General features: G+C 38.3%; 1 protein-coding gene across 4 annotated transcripts in view; it reads right to left on the bottom strand.

The window, feature by feature from the left end:
• Positions 1 to 23,573, bottom strand: part of Zmat1 (zinc finger matrin-type 1) — a 67,525-nt gene that overhangs the window by 21,486 nt on the left and 22,466 nt on the right. The window contains exon 1 of one of the 4 annotated variants that reach the window (XM_048417970.3): positions 15,722 to 15,908. The exons of the other annotated variants lie outside the window; for them this stretch is intronic. Within the exon in view, the coding sequence (XP_048273927.3) occupies positions 15,722 to 15,785 (64 nt within the window). The 5' untranslated portion in view covers positions 15,786 to 15,908. Of the gene's footprint in view, positions 1 to 15,721; positions 15,909 to 23,573 lie in introns of those variants that run through there. 4 annotated transcript variants of the gene reach the window in all.

The following is a 23,573-nucleotide window of genomic DNA, read 5'->3' as shown; positions in this document are numbered from 1 at the left end:
TTTAGCTTCCAGGCTGCTCTAATTAATGTTTGGCCAGCTTACTCTTAGCACCAGAATCATCTCAACAGCCTTGGGTTTCAGGCTAGCTCACATGGGCCCCAACCTCTTGAGCTATTGTGGACACAGCTTCAGGCTTGTACTTGTAGACAGAACCTTTAGCTTGCCACAGTGTCAACTAGGACCTTATACCACCTCTAGGCTAATACCTGCAGCATCACCCTCCATGCTAGACTCTATGCCCCATGCTCTAAAATACTAGTGTTTAGGTCTGTTCCCACTAGACCTTAGAGCTGAACATCTCCCCACATACCCAGGTTCCAACACTACTCTTGTGTTACCAGTTCCCAGGATGGCCCCTGGAGTTCCAAGACCTAGACTAAGCCCTTATATACCTAGTTGTTCCCCAGGAACTAAGTCCCCAGACTCCAGGATACTCAGTACAGATACAAGATCCAGGGTCATCCTTATAGACCCAGACTCTAGTCCCATCCCTAAATAACTGACAAGTAAATCTACCACACTGGATTCAGATTTCAGGGCCAAGCCTGGGAATGTGGGCATGCACACTTGCTTACCTAAACAAGAAAGTGCATAAGGACACTAGCAGTGAGCCTTCTAGAGGATCACATCATGTGGCCTGTCACAAGTTTTTAGATAGGCAATCCCTTGGAGGCAAAATAACATTACAACCGAAGGAAAATTTCTTGAAGATGAAATTGTCATTTCCCATCTGGGAGCCCCTGCAACTCTTGGGAGTTATTTCTTTTAACCTGAATTTCTTTCTTTTAACTATGCTTACTCTACAGTCTTTTTCCCCTTTAGAATAGTACTGTTAAGACTTACTGTCTTTAACTTATTTTCTCAAACAAGGTTTGGTCTATGTTTGCTTATCAAATCTCACAATATAGCCAGGTTCAAAAACTCAGCCATTCTCTTCACTGAATCACTGATTCCTAACAACTCTGACTTATAATATTTGTTACTATCTATGTCTTCCTTTGAATTTCACATAACAACACTTTAATTCACACCCTCCATATATTCCAACATGTTTTAACTTTATTGATACTAATTAAGCTTAGCTTCAAACCATTATGTAACATAGTCTGGAAGGAAGTAGACAAAAGATCAATATAATTGAGGATCTGTTCATGTTAAACCCTTAGACCTTAACACAAACGTATACAGTAAATAGTACTTTGTACATTCTGAGTTAGGAAACTGGGAGTAAGTGAAATTGAAATAATCTGCTATGCTTTTTTTTGATGGAATGGTACACAAACCTTTGTTTTACTTTGACTCTTTCCATTATACACACACACACACACACACACACACACACACACACACACACTTCCACATTGGAAATGACTAATCCCTAACTCCAAGGAGTACACTTAAATAAGGAAGATAAGATGTGTAAGGAAAAACTAAAATCCCCAGGCCAAAATGTTTCAGGCAATAAAAGATGTAAGAGGGTAACAGTATATTCTTTCTGAGAGAAATGGGATGAAAATTATGGATAACAAGTTCTGTCTAAGCTTTAAAATACATGTAAGCAATAGAATCTCACTAAGCTATAAATAAAAATGAAATTATGGTAGTAGGCAGGAAAATGGATGGACTAGAAATCATGCTAGGTGAAATAAGCAAGATTCTAGAATCTTTGTTCCTGGTATATGTGGAACCCAGACTTAAAATTATATGTATGTGTATATACCTGTGTATATGCATTCAAGTATGTGTGCAGAACATCAAGCTAGAAAGGGGATTGTTAAAAGAGATTAAAAGATCTTAAGGGATGGTGGAAAAAGAGAGACATGAAAACAGAATGGGGATCACTTTCAAGGGGTGACAGAGAACTAACCCTGGGAGGCACAGGCACAGAGAAGGCCAGTGGGGAAGGGGAACAAATTAGAACAATGTATAATGATACAAGAAAATGCCAAAATGAAACAACTTACTTTGTGCATTAATTAAAAACATTAATACACACTTTAAAAATTAATAAAAATAACAGAAAAAAGTATTTCAAGGAAGGCAAGAGTATAAATAATAGTGGAAGGTTCAGAATAGAATCAAATAATGACAAGCTACTTTAGGGTATTTGAATTTAATTACATTAGAGAGAAATAAGTGACTCAACATGGGTATATTATCAGTCAGTTGTAGACTTGTGGCTTGAGCCAGATAGATACAAGCTTGAACTATCCATAGATATATAAAGAAAAGGTCCATCTCTCAAAATCAAAGGGTATTAAAGGCTGAGCTGAGCATTTTCTATCAATATGGCAGACATTTAGATCTATCATATTTAAGCTTAAGTAATGCTGTTCCTGATAAGAGGTGAAGATTCAACCTTACAATCTACAATTATCACCAGTGGCAAATTCTCTTTGTTATTACAACATGAGAGTGTTGAAGTTCTGAGTTTAGCATGTTAAAAAATTGTTGAGTGAAGGACAGAGAGGGAGAGCAAGGAAAGAGATACCTTGAAAGAGGGATACCTTTGTGGGGTTAGCAAGAAACCAGGCACTAGGGAAATTCCCAGGTATCCACAAGCATGACCCCAGTCAAGAATCTAAAGAATAGTGGAGAGGATACCTTAACTGCCCTTCCCCTGTAATAAGAGTAATGACTACCTTAATTGTCATCACAGAACCTTCATCCATTTGCAGAGATCTACAGATAAGCACTGGGCCAAACTCCTAGAGTCCAGTCAGAGAGAAGGAGGAGAGATATGATCAAAGGGGTCAAAATCATAATGAAACAGCTGACCTGAGCAAGCGGGAATTCACTGACTCTGAGTGACAGTTGGGGTACCTGCATAAGACCAACCTAAGCACTTTAAATGTGGGTGACAGTTGTGTGGCTTGGGCAGTTTGTGGGGCCACTAGCAGTGGAACCAGTATTTATCCCTATTGCATGAACTAGCTCTTTGGAGCCCTTTCTATGAAGGGACACCTTGCTCAGCCTAGATCCAGCAGGGAGGGCCTTGGTCCTGTCTCAAGTGATGTGACAGACTTTGTTGACTCCCCATAGGAGGCCTCACCCTCTCTGAGGAGTGGACGGAGGGTGGGGTAGGGAGAAGGTGGAGGAAGTGGGAGGATGAGAGGGAGAGGCAACCGGGATTGGTATGTAAAATAAGATTGTTTTAAAAATTAAAATTGAAATATATGAAGTGAAAAATAATAAAAGATGAGTGATGATTTACTCTTGAAGTATACTTAATATACTAGACCTTTGTTATATTCCCAAAGAAATTCACCCATTTCTGTTTATTAGAGCACTAGTCACAATAGTGAAGGTATAGAACTAGTCATGATACCCATCAACAGATTAATGGATAATGAAAATGTAATATTTATACACAAGGTTTTTATTCATACACAAGAGTGAAATTATGTCAACTACAGGAAAATGAATGGGACATGTTAAGAAAAGTTAGCTAGACTCTGGCAAATACTATGTTTTTCTTCTATGCAGACTCAAAATTATGTCATTTATCAATTGTAAAACATTACTTTCATTCTATTTAATATAGAATTAAATTCATATGCCCTAATGAATCCTATCATCATTTGGTTTCAATTTAAACTTTCCATTATTATTTATATAATTGCCTTACTTGAAATACTTTCATTCTATATTTTAGTTAACATATATTTAATTTTATTTATATACACATATGACATGAAAATCAAAGACTGACCATGCCAAATGAGGAAGGGGTCTAAAAGAGGAATAAGGAAAGAATAAGAGACTAATCGAGGAAAGAACTACAAATATTAAATATATATTTGACAGAAAGGGACAAAGAGAAAAGGGGAACTAAGCCAAGGGAGGGTAAAAGGAGGTATGTATGAATAAATCACAACAACATTTTAGTATTAAAATGTCATACAGAAATTATTTTGTATCCCATTATTTTTTATTCTAACTCAAAAATACCAACCAATATCAGTAAAAAAAAGTCAAACAAAAATATATTTAAGATTTACTTTAATTTTATCTAAATACCAAACTAATCCAATTCAAATATAATTGAATCTCAATTTTTTGGAACAATTTTTTATGCATACGTAATTATTCTTATTCAGGGTTTCAGGGCTGGGGATGGAACTCATCTTGCAGAGGGTCTCATGTCCTAGGTCCAACGCCAAGCACTGCATAAACCAGGTATGGGGTTAAACATCTATAATCCTAGAACTTAAGCACTAGAGAGATGTTAAGAAATGCATCAAAACCCACACCAACGATTTATGAGTCAACAGTGCTAGTGTAGGGCTCAAGCTACAAACTGCTCAAAAGTTCCCTGTGAATACCAATGGTTCCACTACAGTACCAATACTCTGAATACTACTTAGAGCTTCCCCTGGATCTACTTTATTTTCCTATCACATGATAAGTATAAATCCCTTCCTTCCAGTATAACATTTGTTCAATATTTAGAATTATTGTCTTCTTTCCCTTTCTCTTTACTACTTTTGTGAATTAATTGCAGTTCTTTTAAGCACAATCCCCTTAACAATGTCATAATAATGACCAATAAAAAGGGATCAGACTTTTGTGGTTGTTTTTATGTTTTGAGATTGGTTATTATTATGTAATTCAGGCTGGCCTTGAATTTACATCCTCAGTTTCCTAAAGTGCTATTATTACATGTGTGACAACTGCACTCTGCTCCACCTTCTTTTTTTTTTAAATTCTGAAAAACACAGTTTGTATTGCAACCATTTTACATGTATGGTTAGTCAGTGTTAAGTATACTTAAACCCTTATTTTGAATACATATCTTCTACTAATGTAATGTAGCCCAAGACAACTTCACACCATATTGCTGACTCACACTCAGGTGCTTTCTGACAAATACATGCATGGTTCTATTCTACCTAGAGTTGATTAAACTGCACCCCAAAGCAGACCTAATATATATTTATATTACTACTACTTACATTTTGCTTTGCTATATTCAAATAATCATTTTAACCTCCTAAGATTCCTTTTGAGCTAGTGAGATGGCACAGTGGGTAATGGTGCTTGTTGCCAGGCCCTAAATTGGATTCTCAGAACCCATACAATGGAAGGACAGAACTTACTTCTACTACTTACATGTATGCTGTGGTCTATGTCAACGTGTACCACTTCCCCCAAAATTAAAAAAAGAGAGATTTTTAGTTTTAAATTTACTATTAGGAGGATTGTGGAAGTTGTATTTCTACTGAGAACAGATTTCTTGTTCTTAAGGGCCAGTCTATACTGTCCAATTTCCCCCTCAAGTTGCATGTTCCCTATATTCATCATGAACATGTTTCTATGTGCTCAAAAATGAAATGTGAAGCTTGCAGGGATTAGTGATTTTCTCAAAGTCACACATAAAGTATGGATTAGAGCCAGGATCCAAATCTCATTCGGCCCAAGCAGTCTCTGAGAGCTACTTCTTAAATAGGTTGAAGTGTTGAATGACAGGGTTTTTCTTTAGGCCGACGTTTGTAAGGAGGAAGTCTGCCTCAGAAGAGAAGCTGTTTTGGCTGAGAGGCTATTGGTATCTGATAGCTGCTGGAAGGGGGAGAGTCAGCTTTTTTGATGTGACCCAACTGACTAGCACTCCTTAGTAGGAAAACCTTCTTTTTTTTAAATAAAAGTTTATTAATTTATAAAAGTTTCCATTTCCGTCCCTCCTCCCAACCTTCTTTATAATGAACTAGTTCCTGGAGAACACTCAAGGCCCTAACCTGAAGTGCTTGTCACAGACAGGGATTGCGGAACTGAGGCATAGCTGAAAAAGCCTGAGAGATGTCTATCTTCCTTCCTTTCTTTCTTCCCTTACACTTTTCTCAAGCTTTCCCCTTTTTCCTTAGTAATATAGAAAACAAACATTTTTGGTAGATGGGTAAATATGAACTTATGAAGATCCTTAATTTCAAAAGAAAACAGTTGCAAAAACTACCAGACCAGGTTCATCCTGCTGTTAACTAGTCAGTTGTTGGACAAAGGCTTTCAGATTTCTATTTCTAAAGTTTATTTTGTTCTTGAATTTATTTCACAAACTTTTGTTATGGTATTGTGATGTCAGCAATCCTCTCTTGCATAGTATTTAGGAAGATTATTTGAAACGAAACAGTAGTTTTGTGACAAATTATAACTGGTATCTGATACAAGAGTCCATCTGTTCAATGTAATGTATTTATGTATAAGTGCAGCTTCAATCTTTGGTTGGAGAATGAATCAACATTATTCCTGTTAATAAAAATGTTTTAGTGCGATCTAATGGTGCACAACTTTATTTAATCCAAGGACTCAGGGGAAGATGCAGGCAGATCTCTGTGAGTTTGAGGGTAGCCTGTCTACACAGAGAGTTCTAGGCCAGTCAGGGAAGCTCAGTGAGACCTTACCTCAAAAAGGTGTCTTGCTATTTTATTTCCTTCCTACACGGAAGGTTTATATAATTTGAGAAAATAAAACATTCATAATAATTTGGAGTGAGGTTAGGGACTGTGATCTGTAGTGCTAGGCAACAAGAAAAAATAAAAATGGCACATTAGTAAAAAGACATATAACCTTGAGTAAATAATTTAACCATTCTAAACTTTTTTCTACTGAATAATATAGAAATATAATGTATCATTTCTAATTTCCTGGATCTGTCAAACATAAAAGACACGCTTTTTCCCAAAAATGTTCAACAAGTATTCTATACTAAATAAAAGTATGATTATTTATCTAGAAGCTTTGAAATTTTTATTTACTAAAATTTATACTCACCCTAGTTCAGTTCAGTGTTATTTAAGAAATCATCTATTCCACAGTTTTCAATCTTGATAGTACGCTTACTTTGGGCCACATAACCCATTGCTGAAAGGCTGTCCTGTTCAGTGCAGGTTTTTGGCAGCATTCCTGGCTTCTGACCAGTAAGATTGTAGTAGTATTCCCTAGTATGAAAACTAAATGTGTGTGGAAACACTGGCAAACATTCTTTGTGGGGTTAAACCACCTATAGTGTAGAGCCAATCCAACCTATGACTTTACTCCATAAAAGAAAAAGCTAGGAACTATAGAAGAATAAAGGATTGGGAGAGCTAAAATTTTAAATTTGTGATTCTAAGTTCATGTGGATTTGCTTAAAAATAATTGCAACAGTCTAGAGAAAGACAATAGTAATGGCAGAGGGATGCTCTTAGGCAATTTATAGTTATGAATATCAATACTGGCAACATTCTAGACATATGAATTAGTAGAATTTTATGTATTGATTAAATACTCACTCAGTTTATAACAGAATATATACTTTGATGATATAAAAATTAATCCACTCTATAGGAACTTTCTTTTTTGTTGGATCATGCCTTTTGCAAACAAGTAAGTAGTCATGTTAGAGTAAAATAACATTAACTTCTGAATCAATAAAATAACTCAACTGCATGTGAAATCTAAATGATTATTTTGAAATTTTCTCCTCATACTATACAGCAGGAAGTTTAGGGTGATATAGCTTTTTGTAACAAAAAGTTAACACTTACAGCAGAAGTCAGAAAAGAATAATGGTTTTGGTCCAATTTCACTTATAGAATTATAAACCAGATAGTATTTCTGAAGAAAGGAAATGGAAGGTTATCATATTTCTTCAGTTCTGAGAATGAGAATTTTCTTTGTTTACTGTAATAAAATGTTCTTTGGTTAGTCTAATAAATTTAAACTTACTCAAATTAGGTGATTCTAGATATAACTGGCTACATATTATAAAATCATTTTTACATTTCTTCAATGATAATTTAATTTTCTTGTACAAAATAGCAAATTATATCCTTAGGAAACCCAGATGTTTATACAACTACTTAATATAAATTTTAATGCTTTTCTGAATTGTGAGTTTCATAGTTAAATTATTTTGATGTAAAGACCCACAGCATTGTAAAGAACTTATATATTCCACTTTGATGGTGACAAAGTAGGGAAAACCCAAGAGTGAACTGTAGTACTATGTGCACATATCTCATTATTCACAGAGAAATCTGTGAAATAGTAATTTTGCTTTTGCAAAGAACATACGTGCTGTATTTTCTGTCAATAGACCTTTAGAGATAATCTTCCTTAAACATTCTTCATTAAAATAGAACTTTTTTGGTAAGAGTTGACTTGAATTTTGTATTCCTTTAGTACCATCATTATCATACAAAAATTAGCAGAGCTTAGTCCTGAGATAGAAGAGAATGAGGATGCATGTTAAAGTTGCCACAACATTTTTAATAGTCTTTCTCTCTAAAGGCTACACTTCAGGGTACTCAGAAATATTAACTTTATTAAAATGTGGATATGTGGTGTGGGAGAATTGTCTGTATTCTGTCAATCATGTTTTTAAATAAACGTTGATTGGCCAGGCAGGAAGTATAGGTGGATCAACCAGACAGGAAGTAGAGGCGGGATGATGAGAACAGGAGAATTCTAGGAAGGAGAAAGCCCATTCCCCCGAGTTCTGCCCAGATCATCAAAAAAGCAAGATGTGACCTGCCCTGCTGAGAAAGGTACCGAGCTATGTCACTAACACAGGAAAGAATAATGGGTTAATATAAGCTACAGGAGCTAATAAGTAGCCTGAGTTAATGGGCCAATCAGTTTATATCTAATTCAGACTCTTTGTGTGATTTTCTTTGGGGTTAAACGGCTGCAGGAACTGGGCAGGAAAGAAACCCCAACAAGCAGGCTCTCATGCTACAGATTGGTGGCCAACGTGGAGAAAGCTACAGAATGGTGCCCACGTGGACAACTGCATCTACATAAAGCCTGATAGAGCTTGGGAAGTAATTCTGGGCAGAAAAGAATAGAGTAAGGCATGGCTTCTTGGAAGCAGCAATTTCTCGAGTCTGCTCTGTTTGCTAGAGGCAAGCAAGTGCTCTCATCTAAGAGAGGCTTCCTTACTCAGCTTTAGCTGCAAAACCTTGCAGCTCTTTTAAGAGGTCCTGCCACAAAACACTTACAGAGTACTGATGAAAAGCCGACTGCATGCTTTTTGGTTTTCAGTCATAGCAGGAAAAAAGCCAAGCTGTTTTAAAATGCCAGCTTTCTGGGCCATCCTGCCAGGGCAAACTCTGACCCTTTGAGGCAGGAGGTCCGACTACAGAGAGAGCATTTGAGTGTTCTTGTGGATACACTGTTGCAGCTTTCTTGCTGGCAAGGACCTTGAAACACCATAGAGTTGTGGCAATAAACATGGCTCTGGCTGGTACCTCCGCGATGAGCCTGAAATCGCAGAAAGCTAAGAAATGGGATGGATCCAGCCGTCAAAGCCACGGCTTTAATCCTACCTATACTGCTTAGTAAATTAAAGATTCACATGGTCAGAAAAAAAGAGATATACAGTAAAAAGAGAGTCAAAGATGAATAAAACCTCTCAACGGTTTACAATGTGTTAAAAACATATACAGGCATGAAAAAATGTTAAAGTCCTAAAAAAAAAAGAAAGAAAGAGAGTAATTGGGTATGGTGGCATAAACTAATCCCAACATTTGGAGACAGAGGCAAACAAACCTCTGTGAGTTCAAGGCATGGTGGCACATGCTTTTAATCCCAATGCCTCGTAGATAGAGGCAGACAGATTTCTGTGAGTTCAAGGTGTGGGTAGAGCACACACCTTTAATCCCAGCACTGGGGAGGCAGAGACAGGTGGATCTCTGTGAGTTCAAGGACAGCCTGGTCTATAAAGTGAGTTCCAGGACAAAGATACACAGAAACCCTCTCTCAAAAAGTCAAAAATTAAAAATAAAAGAAATAGAGGTTAAAATAAAGCCACATAGAGATGGAAACCACACAGAGAATCTTGATACTGTATGTTATTATGCTCTCTTTGAATTGTTTGAATGCTGAGGAAGGAGCAACAGCTGCTAAGAGATATTTGTTTATAAATACTGCTGAATTAATCCAAGATTGGTATTTTGAAAATACTTTGACTTCAAAATTGAAGTCAAAAGATATGGTACTTTGGAGAAGAGATTTTGCTTTTGTTTCCACAGAAAATGAGAGACTGTGGATTCATTCTGAGTTAAGAAAAATCAGGTTTGATCAAGGAAGACTACCTGAGAAATCTCCGATAGGAACAGATGGCCCAGATGACAGAGGTCTACATCCAGAACAGATTCAAGATGCTGCCTGAGGTGATCAAGACTCACAGGACACTCCAGTCAAGACTTGATCATAATTCAAAATTTTCTTTAGGTCCCCATAAGATTATCAACACCCCCAACCAGCCAGATGTAGCCTGGAACACTACACTCACATTCCCAAAAATTGGACTATGGATATTTTTCTTTGTTAAAAAAAAAGAGGGGGAAGTGGTACAGGAGAATTGTCTGTATTCTGTCAATCATGTTTTTAAATAAATGTTGATTGTCCAGGCAGGAAGTATAGGTGGATCAACCAGACAGGAAGTAGAGGTGGAACAATGAGAGCAGGAGAATTCTAGGAAGGACAAAGTCCATTCTCCCGAGTTCTGCCCAGATCACCAGAGAAGCAAGATGTGACCTGCCCTGCTGAGAAAGGTACCGAGCTATGTGGCTAACATAGATAAGAATAATGGGTTAATATAAGCTACAAGAGCTAATAAGTAGTCTGAGTTAATGGGCCAATCAGTTTATATCTAATTCAGACTCTTTGTGTGATTTTCTTTGGGGTTAAATGGCTGTGGGAACCAGGCAGGACAGAAACCCCAACAAACAGGCTCTCGTGCTACAGATATGTACCTGTCAGCATGACAAATGCTCATAGCTATAGTGCTATTTTGCATCCTTAGTTTTAAGATGATTAAAATAGCTTCTGGCTTAGGAGTTGACAAGTTCTTGCAATTTTACCAAAGTCATCACAGTCAATGCAGGCTTTTCTAGGGTACCTCAACAGTAACAAAATAAAACACAATTAAAATAATTGGCAATACTATGCTTATGATTAGTATTTGTGCTGTCTTTATGCTCAAGGAGTATTTGACCTTGGTAACAATAAGCCTTTGTGGCTAGGAAGGTCAGGAGTCATGCTTATGAAGCCAAAAATATGGCTAAGGCTCAGTGTAATCGTAATTTCCTTGATCTCACAGCAGTTGCTTAATATCAGATAGCCACTAAATATATGCTACACATGCCAACAGTTGAACACATGTGAATGAATGTACAAGAGTGTTTCAGATGGAAAGTAATTAAAGTTCTATCCTAGCATATATGTAATATATAGTAGGAGACTTTCTTGTTAGGCTTAAAATATGGCTAGTGAATATTTTTACATACTGATATAATTCAGGGAGACAGACACCAATAAATGGCCATTCATGTCACTCTAGACATCACCAATCCACCAAATGTAGAAAATGGGAGTTTAATCCTGTTTACTAATTAATTTTGTCAAGCATCAATATCAGATTCATGATATAATATGTTTTGGAGTGCTTATAATACATAAGATTCCACAGACACAAATATTTTAAGAAATACTGGAAAGGTAATGACAGTTGAAGAATCTGATCAGTTATATTTCAAACTACACTTTCCCCACTGTCTGATTTGTGTTAGAATTTTACTATCAAGCACTACTGAGTGTAGCTTTTTTCTCTTTTATTTTTTATTATGCATCTGTATGTGCACTGGTGCGTGTGTGTGTGTGGGGGGGTGGTGTCTTCCTCAATGCCATCCATATCCTTTGAGACATGGTCTTTCCCTGGCTTGCTCACCAATTAGGCTAGACTGGCTGGCTAGTGAGCCTTGGGAGGGGGGCGGTTCTCCTGCATTTGCCTCTCCAATGTTGCGATGGCAAGTGTGTACCACCATGCACGATTTTACGTGGGCTCTAGAGGGACAGAACTCAGAGCCTTATGCTTTTGAGACAAATACTAACCAAGTGAGCTATGCCTACAGACCATTAGAGAGTTGTTTTTATAGCTGTTTCTTTATAAGTTTATTTTTTATTATTTTTATTTATGTGTATTTGTGTGTACATGCACAACCTTGTGCATGCATTAGCAGGCATAAGATCCCCTGGAATTGGAGTTCCAGGCAGTTGTGAGCCTCCTGACATGGATGCTGGGATCTGAACTTGAATCCTCTGGAAGAATGGAAAGTGTCCTCAAAAACCACTGAGTCATTTGCCCAGGCCCATTACAGAGGTTTCTAATTCATTCCTAGGTTCTCAGCACTAGTCAGTATGGTTCGCCCACACACATTGACACTCAATGATTACTTAGTAACTGAAGGAAAGGTTAACTAGGTTTTCTCATGGAGGACTTCATGACATATGACTCAAACTTTACTGAACTATAGGGAGACAAAAGAAAGCTTCTGTAATTGCAAGAAGGTAATTGCCATGGAAACTATTTAACAACTAAATTGAAATCCACAATGCTTTCTAATGTAAAATACAAACTCAGAACCTTTTCTTTGGTTTTGCTTTTAAAGGGAAAAAGAAAAATGCAATGAGGGTTTAAGAAACTACAAATAGATGTAGCATCATTACTGGATCAGAATTCATTTTGTCATAATACATTTGAAAAACTTCACTTGAAGAAATATGAAGTGTCCTGAAAGCCTCCTGACTCCCCTTACCCATGTATTCTGTGTGTGTATATGTCTTTTTGCATATTATTTTCTTGGCATTTCTTTTGCTTGTTTTAAGTTTGTTGTTCAATACCACAACAGAATTTTTTGAAAAAATTAAACATTCCCTGTATGACATTTTTTATTTCTACTGCCATGTTCTTGTTACTAATGTAGAAAAAAGTCCTTGTGAATGTGGGTTACAATTGGAAATGGGCCAGCAGATACTTTTTCAAACCACTTTTCATGATCTTATCAGGAGTGATCGTGAAATAGTTGGGATCCCAATAGTACTCTGACATATTTCAGAGCTATATCTTAACTAGAATTTATAAAAAAAGGGACATTGGCACACAACTAAGCAGTATTTTCCTTTCCTTTTGTACACAATAACTAGAACAAAACAGTGCTTTATAAATATTTAGACAAGATTCTGAGGCCTAATAGTGCTTGGAATATTACAATGTATTCAATATCTACCATTTTAAAAGTGAAAACATAAGGGGGTTTTAGTTTGGACATCTGAGTTAATGAAGGATACTTAACTAAAATGACAGATACTTTTTAGGTAACAATTACATTTGTTTTTTTGTATCCTAGTAAACTTTCTCAACAGTATTTCAACACAGATTTTGCTACTCAGGAAGGGTCAAGTGGTAACTATAGTCAAGGTATAATTTATGAATTGTTGTTTTCATATACAGCTACAGAAATTCCACCAAAAGAATCCAAAATAATCATTTATATTTTCATATCAGAAATTAATGTCAGAGTTTGTCTTATCCAAGTCCCTTATTTCGGAAATGGAAGCCCAAATCAAGGAAATCTGGGACTAATTCAGGCTCACAAAGTCTGATAGTTTTATGAGCATCATAGTCTGTATTTACTGTGCCAGAGTCCAGCTATTGCTTTTCCTTTATTAAATTATCTTTTTTTCACATTTATTCATTTTGTGTGAATACATATGTGCCACAGTGTGTGTGTGTGTGTGTGTGTGTGTGTGTATGTGTGTGTGTGTGTGTGTGTGTGTGTGTGTAGGCCAGAGGACGACTTGCAGGAGTTGGTTCTCTCCTTTCATCATGGGGGTTCCTGGAAATGAACTCAGGTCCTCAAGCTTGGCAACAGGCTCCTTTTCCTACTGTGTCATTATGCAGGCCCCTGAAATTCTTTCTTACAATGCTTCTATTATTTGCATATATTCAAAGACACTGCAACCAAAGCAGTTACACAATGAGGCAGAAAGTCAGTTTTCTATGAAATACTTTTTCTAAACCTTACTATAAATAGGTCACCAAGTCAAACTGTTTGATGCCTACAAAACCGCGCTCATCTATTTGCTGGTTATAGACCAAGTTTGTTTTCCAAGTTAAAGCCAGGCACAGTGTCACAAACCTGTAATCCCAGCACTCAGGAGGTGGAGACGGGAGGATCTGTTGGCTCACTACTACACAGTGAGTCTGAGGCCAGTGTGAACTACAAGGGGGCCATATCTCAAAACAAAACAGACAAAAAGGGGGAAACACAGTGAGTCTGAGGCCAGTGTGAACTACAAGGGGGGCATATCTCAAAACAAAACAGACAAAAAGGGGGAAACACAGTGAGTCTGAGGCCAGTGTGAACTACAAGGGGGCCATATCTCAAAACAAAACAGACAAAAAGAGGGAAAAAGCAACCATAAAACCTCCTTGAAAATGTAAAAGTCCAGGAGTTTCCAAACAACGGTATAATTCATGGCTCATTGAAGACATTAGTCTTTCAAAGACTGTCTTCAGTAAGACTGTTGATAAATAAAGCACGGTCATATCACAGTGAATTCCCCATTTCTGTATTTAGTAGGTGGTATTTATATAATGTGCCTATTACAAATATTATGGGGGGTTTTTAATTGCTTTGCCATTCCACCAAAGTGAAAGGTGTGAAATACTATGGAATTGCACAGAAGGGTATATAATTTATGAATGTGAAGAAATTAGTTTATGAGGTTAATTTTAATGAGTGTCCTTATCCAAGATAAATGAACTTAAATTATATACTCTATTTTTACATTCACAACCTTTCACTTTGGATGTAAATGAGCAAGATAAGGTAACCCAGCAAATATTTTACAGAAATTATGAAATCGGAGAGCTTCTGCAGCAGAGCCAGTCTTAACCATTTAAGAACATTTCCCAAACTGCTTTCAAACACATTGCAATGGCAAATTTCACAGTCCAATAGTAGGCTGCTTACAGATAAATAATAGTCCATGTGAAGATCGCTCATATTCAAGTAATCAAGAGATAGCTTTTCATGTTTGGCATAGTAAGTGCTGGCAGGTACAACAGCACTTACTTGAAACCAAAGAAATGTTAAAGATGGGCCCTTAAGCCCTGTTTTGCTAGGTCATAACCTCAAATACCAAAGAAAATTCTCCAAATGATTTCTGAAATCTGCGCTTCTGCCAAGCACTGTTTCTCTTCAGTACAGGCCTCATTGCCCCAGAGGACCCTATGACCCTATCTCCAACAAATTCTGCTTGAAAGCTCAAGTATGCACGCTAACCTACTCCAATTGCTAACTCCATCTTTCTGTAAATATCTCACTGCCGAGTTTCTTTACTGACTTTCTACACTGCAATCCCTTGAATTTCACCAGGGTGGGTGGGTGGGTGGGGGGGTTCCTGTTACAGTTATGATAGTCCCTCTTTGCTCTCCCTTTCCTTTCCCTGGAGATCCACAGCACTTCTGCTTTGCCTCTTCTTCCCAAATCGCACCTCGGCGTCCTACTTCACACTAAAGCATCTGGCTAAGACAAAAATTGTTTATTTTTTTCCCTTCAAACTCTTGCCTTAAGAGTATTTGCCATTCCTTTGCCTGGGGATTGGGGGGAGGCTTTGGGGGAAGGAGAGGTTAGGGACACCCTTCACAGCTTCAGTCTATCTGACACTCTAGGGCCTAATAAGGGAGGGTGGGGTGGGGTGGGGGTAGGGTGGGGTGGGACTGGACCAAGCCCAGCGAAGCGGGGCGGGACGGGGCGGGGCGAGCTTGGCCTTTACTGCGCCACAGCAGGTGGGGGGTGGGGCGGTGTCGAACCGCACCCAGCCCGGGTTTCAGGCCAGCTGGAGACTGGCGGCGAAGGCGAACAGGCCGCCTTCGCGTCCCGGGTCGGGAACTCACCTTCTCTGAGGCAAGGGCAGGTGTCTACTTTAAAACTACTGTCCCCCCTCCCCGCCGCCGCCATAGTGGAGCCGCCAAAGCTGCCGCCGCCTTCTCCACAGCACCGGCAACTGAGCAGGCAGGGGTGGAGGTGGCAGAGGAGGGAGGCACCAGCAAGGCCGCCGCCGCCGCTGCCGCCGGGTAGGCGGCGGCGGAGGCGACAGATTAGGGAGCTTCCCCAGGGGAAGACTTCGCCAGCTGAGCGACAGCTTTCGGCGACGCCACCGCCGCCGCCGCCGCCACCGCCGTCGCAGCCTGGCGCGCACAATTGCACTGGCGTCTGGATTCCGTTAGGCTTTTTTAGCACCGCCTTTCCCCTAGCTCCACCCCACCCCTCGCTTCCTCTTTTCCAACTCGTGCCTCGTTCTGGCTCCTGGTGTCCACCAATCGGAGATCCATGTGCCCGCAGGACTCCTCCCCCTTCCCTAGTGGCTCTGCATCACGGACCTCCCTCCGGAGAGGAAGAAAAGATGGCCAAGGGCGAAGGGCAAAAAGCGCGGGATGTAAAAACAAATGTCCTTATACGGTGGGGACTGAAGCTGTAATCCAACACCCATTTTTTTTTAAATGTGTCAGCATATTTCTTGATCCTTCCTCCAAAATATCTCTAAGAGACATTCTCTCCTGTTTCATAAATCTTAGTACAGAGAATTGAAATAAGCAGAATCTGGTACTACAGTCTTCATGTCCCTTAAACAACAGTTTATCCATCTAAATTATGGTAAATCTGGTGCTCAATCAAAGAACTGAAATGTTACTGATTCCTTATCGTTTTGACCCAAAACTCTCAGAGCACTAATATTTATTTTATTTCCTTGCCTTTAAAACATACTAATTGTTACAGACATATATGTCTAAAGTGTTACTTTATAATCAAGAATACATATGTTTAACTCCTGATATTACTAAACAAGATAAGATTTTTAGTTTGAAAATTGAGTGTAATTATATATTTAATGGAAATAATCGAATTGGCTGGCCTGGAGTGAAGCATTACTTGTAATTTAGAATTCCCCAACTACAATATTTCAGTTTGTTGATTCCAAGTATTAGATTTTAAATATTTTGCAAAATGATCACATATACAGAAATAAATATTAGTATTCAGAAGTGTTATTTATAATTTCTTTTCTAAAGAAATTGTTTTAAAGATGGAACAGTTTTACAAGAAATTAAATTTAATGTCTTTCATTTTTAACACAAAATTAGTTTTGAACTTCAAATAATGGTTATTATCACACCTAAATTCAATTTGAAAGCTTTCAAGTTGTTTTCCAGCAATGAAATTTACTTTTTAATTTTAAAAAAGTTTAATTTATGTGTGTCTGTCTGTCTGTCTGTCTGTCTTCATGTATGAAAGTACACCAGGGATCATTCAAAAGCTTAAGGAGCTCAGTGGAGGTGTCAGATCCCCTAAAACTAAAACAGACTGTTGTGGGCTGCCAGGTGGCTGCTGGGAACCAAACCCAAGTCCTCTGCAAGAGCAATCAGTGCTCTTAACAGCTGAGCCATCTCCCCAGACTCCAAAAATAAAATGTAAAGGGAACAGTTTCATCCTTGGTATTAGACTCTTTCATGTAAATTACGGTTGGTAGTCTGTTAGGTATTCTACTAGTAGTTGGTCAATTCTGTAAGAGTCCATGCATCAAAAATCTCTTTTTAAAAGGAAACATATGCCCGGTATTGTGAATCTGCTCAAGAACCAATGTTGGGGCATTCATAGGGTCCAGAGGAGAACCTGTTACTGTTTTTGAGAAGTGAAGATAATAGTTAAAAGCCCTCTAAATTTCCATCACTACCACAGATTAGTGCAGCTCTCAGACATGATAGAAGTTTCTTGGCACAGTGAATGGCTGAATATAAATGTAGAAACTCATAACTAGTCAAAAAGTGCAGAAATGAGTTTGCGGAGTGCTCAGCCACAAATGGGTCACCTATACATCACAACCCCTCCCAGCAAGGCTCAGAAACCATTGAAGAAGGGTCGAAGTATTGTAAGAGCCAGAGGTTGGAGAGAACAAAGTACAGCTGTCTTCCCAATAAGGCAAGGCCATTGCATAGAGGAATTCACAGCCCCCACAGGATCTGTACAAGTTCACATTCCAGCACTGGGGAGCGGGCTTTAAGAGCCACAATGCTAGCTGAGGAGCTATTGACAAGTTGAAGGCAGGGTAAGAAGAGTCAGTTTTCTTTAACACTGTGGCGTCTGGTAGATCCACAGTGCTCCAGCAGATGGCCCCACAACCATAAATGTATGAGCAGCACAAACTGGACTCTTGGATTGTTTAAAAAATAAAACCAAAAAGGACATGAAATTGGAAGGACTTAGAGAAGGAATAAAGGGTGTATGATTAAAAAATACAATGAGGATATGTATGAAATTCTGGTAGAATTAAAAAAAACTATTTTAAATTTTCTGAGTCTTTTTGATAATGTTAAAGTCTACCTGCAATGTAAAAGTTATTTGGCAAAAGTAAGTAATTATGTAATATGACTATCTTCACATTGAATAAATAGTATTCATTAGTTTTGATTGCTTACAAAATTCACCAAAATTTGGAACATTTTTGGATAGCATTCTAGGACTTCGTTCATTTATTTTACATTTTGCTTATAAGTTACATCCATGTTGCTACTTGAAGCTGTAGCTATTCCTTGATAATCGTGGACAAACTCATTTATTTCCCTGTTAATAGACAAACACAGCAGACTTGTTCAGTGCTTCGTTTGCGTTTAGTCTCCTTTCTAGTCTTTCATTCTTTATTTCCTTGTCATGTCTTTCCAGGGCTATGGCATCTGTCTCACTGATGTTTTCCCTCTGCTGCCCATCCCTCCAGCCTATTTTCATATCATTGTCACGCATCACTAGCTTTCCTTGTTTTGCTAGACGAAGTCTGAGACGTGGTTTTATATTACTGATGTTCTCATTTCCTTGGTCCCATCCCTTTCCTGCCTATTCCCTCTTAAACCAAAAGAATCGACGGTACTAAATCTTACAGATTCCTGTGAAAACCATGTCATTTCATGGTGTCTTGTATTTTATCTGTTCTTTCACTTATTGAAATGACCTGGGTCCTCACGTATTAGGCAAATGCCCAATAAAGTCCACACACTCCTTGAAACTTAGATAATAGTGCATTTCTTCCAGATAACCTATTCTGTTTCTCTTTAGTTAATGCTGCCCTCTTCTACAAAACACCTGCTGCTTTTGCAGAGAATCAGGATTCAGGTGTGACCCACATGGTGGCTCACAACAGTCTATAACTGCCAGGAAACTAACATTTTGTTTTGGTCTCTGTGGGAGCCAGAGGCATACGTTCAAGCAAAATCACTTACACACATTAAAATAAATAGTGCTGGAGAGATGTCTCACCATTAAAAGCTATAACTCACGATAAAAAAGTGAATCTTACTAGATAGAACAAAAATGATTCGTTTTATCAACCAATGCTTCAAAGGTGATAAGTGATGGATATATTGAAAGTTGTTCAATGACATTGAAAGTATATCAAATAGACATGTTAGGATACATAAATGAAACTGCATAAATGGTATATGTATTTATTTATGCCACTAAATAATTGACAATTGCACACCAAGTGTGGTGACTCATGATTGAAATCCTGGAACTTGGGAGGCTGAGGCAGGAGGACTACTAATCTGCATACAATGTGATTTCTTGCCTCTAAATAAAGGAAGTAAAGAAGGAAGTCAAGATTTTTTTCTTATTGTTCTAAAGGCTGGAATTTCTAGATTAAGACACTGGTATTTGGGGTCTGGCGAAACCGAAACGGCGAAAGAGGGTTAAAGGATGAATACTGTCCCCTCAGAGGAGAAGAGCAGAAGATAATGAACTCCCTTAAGGTTCTTTTAAAAAATTATTTTTTAGATTAGTGTACAAAATTAACTCGTTCTTTCTCTGTGTGTGTGTGTGTGAGCACATGTGCACACAAGTACACTTCTTTTTCTATGCATGCGTTTTCAAGCCCTGCTGGTGGCATTGTTCTCATAATTTGCCTTCTAAAATGCCATTCCTTTTTCTTAAATTAAAAATTATACTTTATGTGTATGGTTGTTTTGCCTGCATGCATGTCTTTGGACCATGTGTGCAGTACCTATGGAAGCCAGAGGAGGACATTAGATCCCTGGGAACTGGAATTACAGGTGATTGTGAACTACCCAAAAGTGGATCCTGCGAATTGAATCTAGGTCCTCTGCAAGAGCAACTAGTACTCTTAACTGCTGAGCCTTTTCTCCAATCCAGGGTATCACTTCTGAATACTGGCAATTAAGTTTCAACACGAGTTTGTGTGGAGGGGATTTAGACCTAGCATTAAGTATAAGATGATTGATCAAAAAGAAAAAGAACTACAAATATAGCATTTGAATTATATACACAAAAATGTCTCTAAAGTAAAGAAAAATATGTGGACAGTTAGGATTCAGAAGAAAATGGAGCAAAACTCTTATTTCTCCATTTTCAAAAATAATAATAGATAATAAAATTGTGGTATCATAGGATTACCTGGTTAGAATTGATATTATAGAAATGAAATTAAACGAACATTTATTGACATTGGTTGTTTTAAACATATACTTAATTAAATATTAGTAGTATAATGGAGTCCCAGAACCCACAGCGAGGCTCACATACATTTGTAACTCCAGTTCCAGGGGCTCCAACACTCTCTTCTGCCTCTACACGCACACTATACATAGGCATACATGCAGACAAAATGCTGATATACATGGAATCATAAATAATAAATACATTTTAATAGGAGGAGGACGGGAGAGATGACACAGCAGTTATGAGCACTTGCCACTCTTCCTCACGACCTGGGTTCATGCCCAGCATCCACATGGCAGCTTACAACCATCTGTAACTCCAGTTCCCAAGGAACAGACATCCTCTTTTGGTCTAAGCAAGGACAAGGCACACATGTGGTGTACAGACATGCATACAGGAAAAACACTAAAAAATTAAGTCAGTTATATTGAGATTTTTTTGTGTGTATGTGAACATATTTGCACACATGTATAGAGGCCAAACGAAAACCTCAGATATCATTCCTCAGGCATATTCACCATTTTTTTTAAAGCACAGTGTCTCACTAGCCAGGAGGTCACTGAGAAGGATAGACTTGTTGAGCCCCAGGGATCCAACAGTCTATACCACTTTTCTGCTGAAGTCACAAGTAGACACAGATACCACCATGCATGGCTTTTTGTATGTGGACTCTGGGGATCAAACTCAGGTTCTCATGATTGCATGACAAGCGCTTCACCAACTGAACTACCTCACCAGAGAGCATCAGCTGTAGCCTCAAGACTGTAGAGAACATTATATAAAACTATATCTTCATGCCAGGCGGTGGTGACACATGCCTTTAATCCCAGCACTCAGGAGGCAGAGGCAGGCAAACTCTGCGAGTTCAAGGCCAGCCTCACCTACATAGCGAATTCCAGGACAGGCTCCAAAGCTACAGAGAAACCTTGTCTCAAAAAAAAAACCTTCAAAAATATATCTTCATATGTCTAGTCTCATAGTGTAATTTTTTTTTAGTTTAGGATGTTCTATTTATTTTTTTTCAAAGTTTATTAAATTATGAAAGTTTCCATTTCCGCCCCTCCTCCCAACACCCTCCCACTCTCCCCCTCCCCCTCCTCCTCCCTCTCCATCCCTAAGAGCAGTCAGGGTTTCCTGCCCTGTGGGAAGTTCAAGTTCCTCCCCCCTCCTTCCAGGTCCAGGAAGGTGAGTATCCAAACAGACTGGATCCCAAAAATCCAATATATGCAGAGGAAATAAGTCCCAGTGTCATTGTCAATGGCTTTTCAGAAAGGCTCCGGGCCAGCCACATTCAGAGAATCCGGCCACATTCAGAGAATCTGGTTGGATCACGTGCTCGTTCAGTCCCAGTCCAACTGGCCTTGGTGAACTCTCATTAGATCAGTCCCCTTGTATCAGTGGGTGATTGCACCCCTCGCAGTCCTGAGTTTTTTTTTTTCATGTTCTTCCTCCTTCTGCTCCTCATTTGGACCAAATTTTTATATAATATCATTTTTTGTTTTCTGTTACTTACCCTCAACACACACACACACACACACACACACACACACACACACACACGTCTTGTCAGATGAGAGACAAGTCTAAAATACTGTAACATGTTTAGTATACAGATCTATTCCAAGGTCTTGCTTAATATTTCCCATGTTTATAAACACCAAAAAATTTACATAAGTTGTACTGGTTAACTCCAAGTGTAGGGAAATGCTTTCTTTTAATCTAAATTTACCTGTGCGGAGAATCCAATTGTACAGAAGGCATTTTTTGTTGCTGTGACAAATGCCCTGATGAAAAACAGCTTAGGGAAGAAAGGGCTTATTTGGCTTCCAGCTCCAGGGAATAGTCCATTATGGTGTGGAAGTCAAGGATAAAAATTAGGGACCACATCCACTGTTAAGAGCAGGGACAGAATAAATACATGCGTCTTTGCTTGCTCACTAGCTATACTGTTATACAGTTCAGGGCCCAGGCTCAGAAATGGTGCTGCCCATAGTGGACTGGGTCTACCCATATCAGGTAACAGTCAAGACAGTCTACTGGAGACATGTCCACAGGCAAACATGATGCAGATAATCCCTCATTATGACTCTGCCCAGGTGATTCTAGGTTGTACCAAGTTGACAGTTAATGCTAACCAGCACATCCTTTATCTGTGAAGAAAAAGTTGTTCTGATTCTGAGAATATCTATAAGTGAAAATGCTAATGATGCTACTATAGTCCAAACCAGTAAAATACATAGAAACAACAGATACCTATAAAAATGCTGTTGAGAACAACAGAAATTCATGCCATCCTTAAAGAGTTGATAATGCATAGGAAATAATGCCAGTCATTTTCTATTTAGTTAGCCAGTCTATACCATTAAAAAATTCCAAGATATTATGGAAAAGGAGAGAATTACCAAAATTCAAAACAACTAGTTTGTATGTAGTAGATGTGGTTATCTATGCTAGAAGTGGTTAATATGAGTTCAGATACATGGTATGTAGCCATAAATCTAATAAAATTATTTTCCATGAAAAGCACACAGAAGTAATTTACATTCACATTATTTACACAAGATAAATAATTGATGGCTTTGTCTCAGGGATATATTAACACTCACTCTTTGTTATAAAGATGCAGATCATATGGATATTCTGAAGGACAGTATTTGATCCACTATACAGAAAACAACAGTAATTGGCCCAAGTGAGAAAGAATTGATTGGAAGTTAAACTCAAGTACTGGCACATGTACTGAATAGAACTATCTGAGATTCATGTCAGCGAAGTTTTGAGGGGTCTAAGAGCTTTGAGAATGTACTCAGACAACCTTGGAAAGCCACAGAACATACAGTGTTTTTGTGTTAGCCATCAGTAAGTAGAAAACACAACACCTAGACCACTCCACATTTGTGAAGGTAAAAATACTCTTAAGTTGTTGGAGCTGTTGTTCTGACACATTTACTGAGTGAATGACATGCGAATATACCAACTTTGAGTAGGACCAAAATCAGGAAAATTTGTTGGGATGAAAGTAACTCTGCAATTTGGGCCATATGATCTAATACAGTGATTCTCAACCTTCCTAATGCTGGGACACTTTAAGACAGGTCCTCATGTTGTGACCCTAACCATAAACTTATTTCATTGTTTCTTCATAACTTTAATTTTGCTATTTTTACGAATTGTAATGTAAACATCTGAATTGCAGAATATCTGATGTGTGACCCCCAGGTTGAGAACCTCTGATCTAAGGGC

This window comes from Myodes glareolus, chromosome X (assembly GCF_982192425.1).
Source record: "Myodes glareolus chromosome X, mMyoGla1.1, whole genome shotgun sequence".
Lineage (NCBI taxonomy): Eukaryota > Metazoa > Chordata > Mammalia > Rodentia > Cricetidae > Myodes > Myodes glareolus.
Note: the sequence above shows the minus strand (reverse complement) of the source record. Positions and strands in the feature narration are given on the sequence as shown.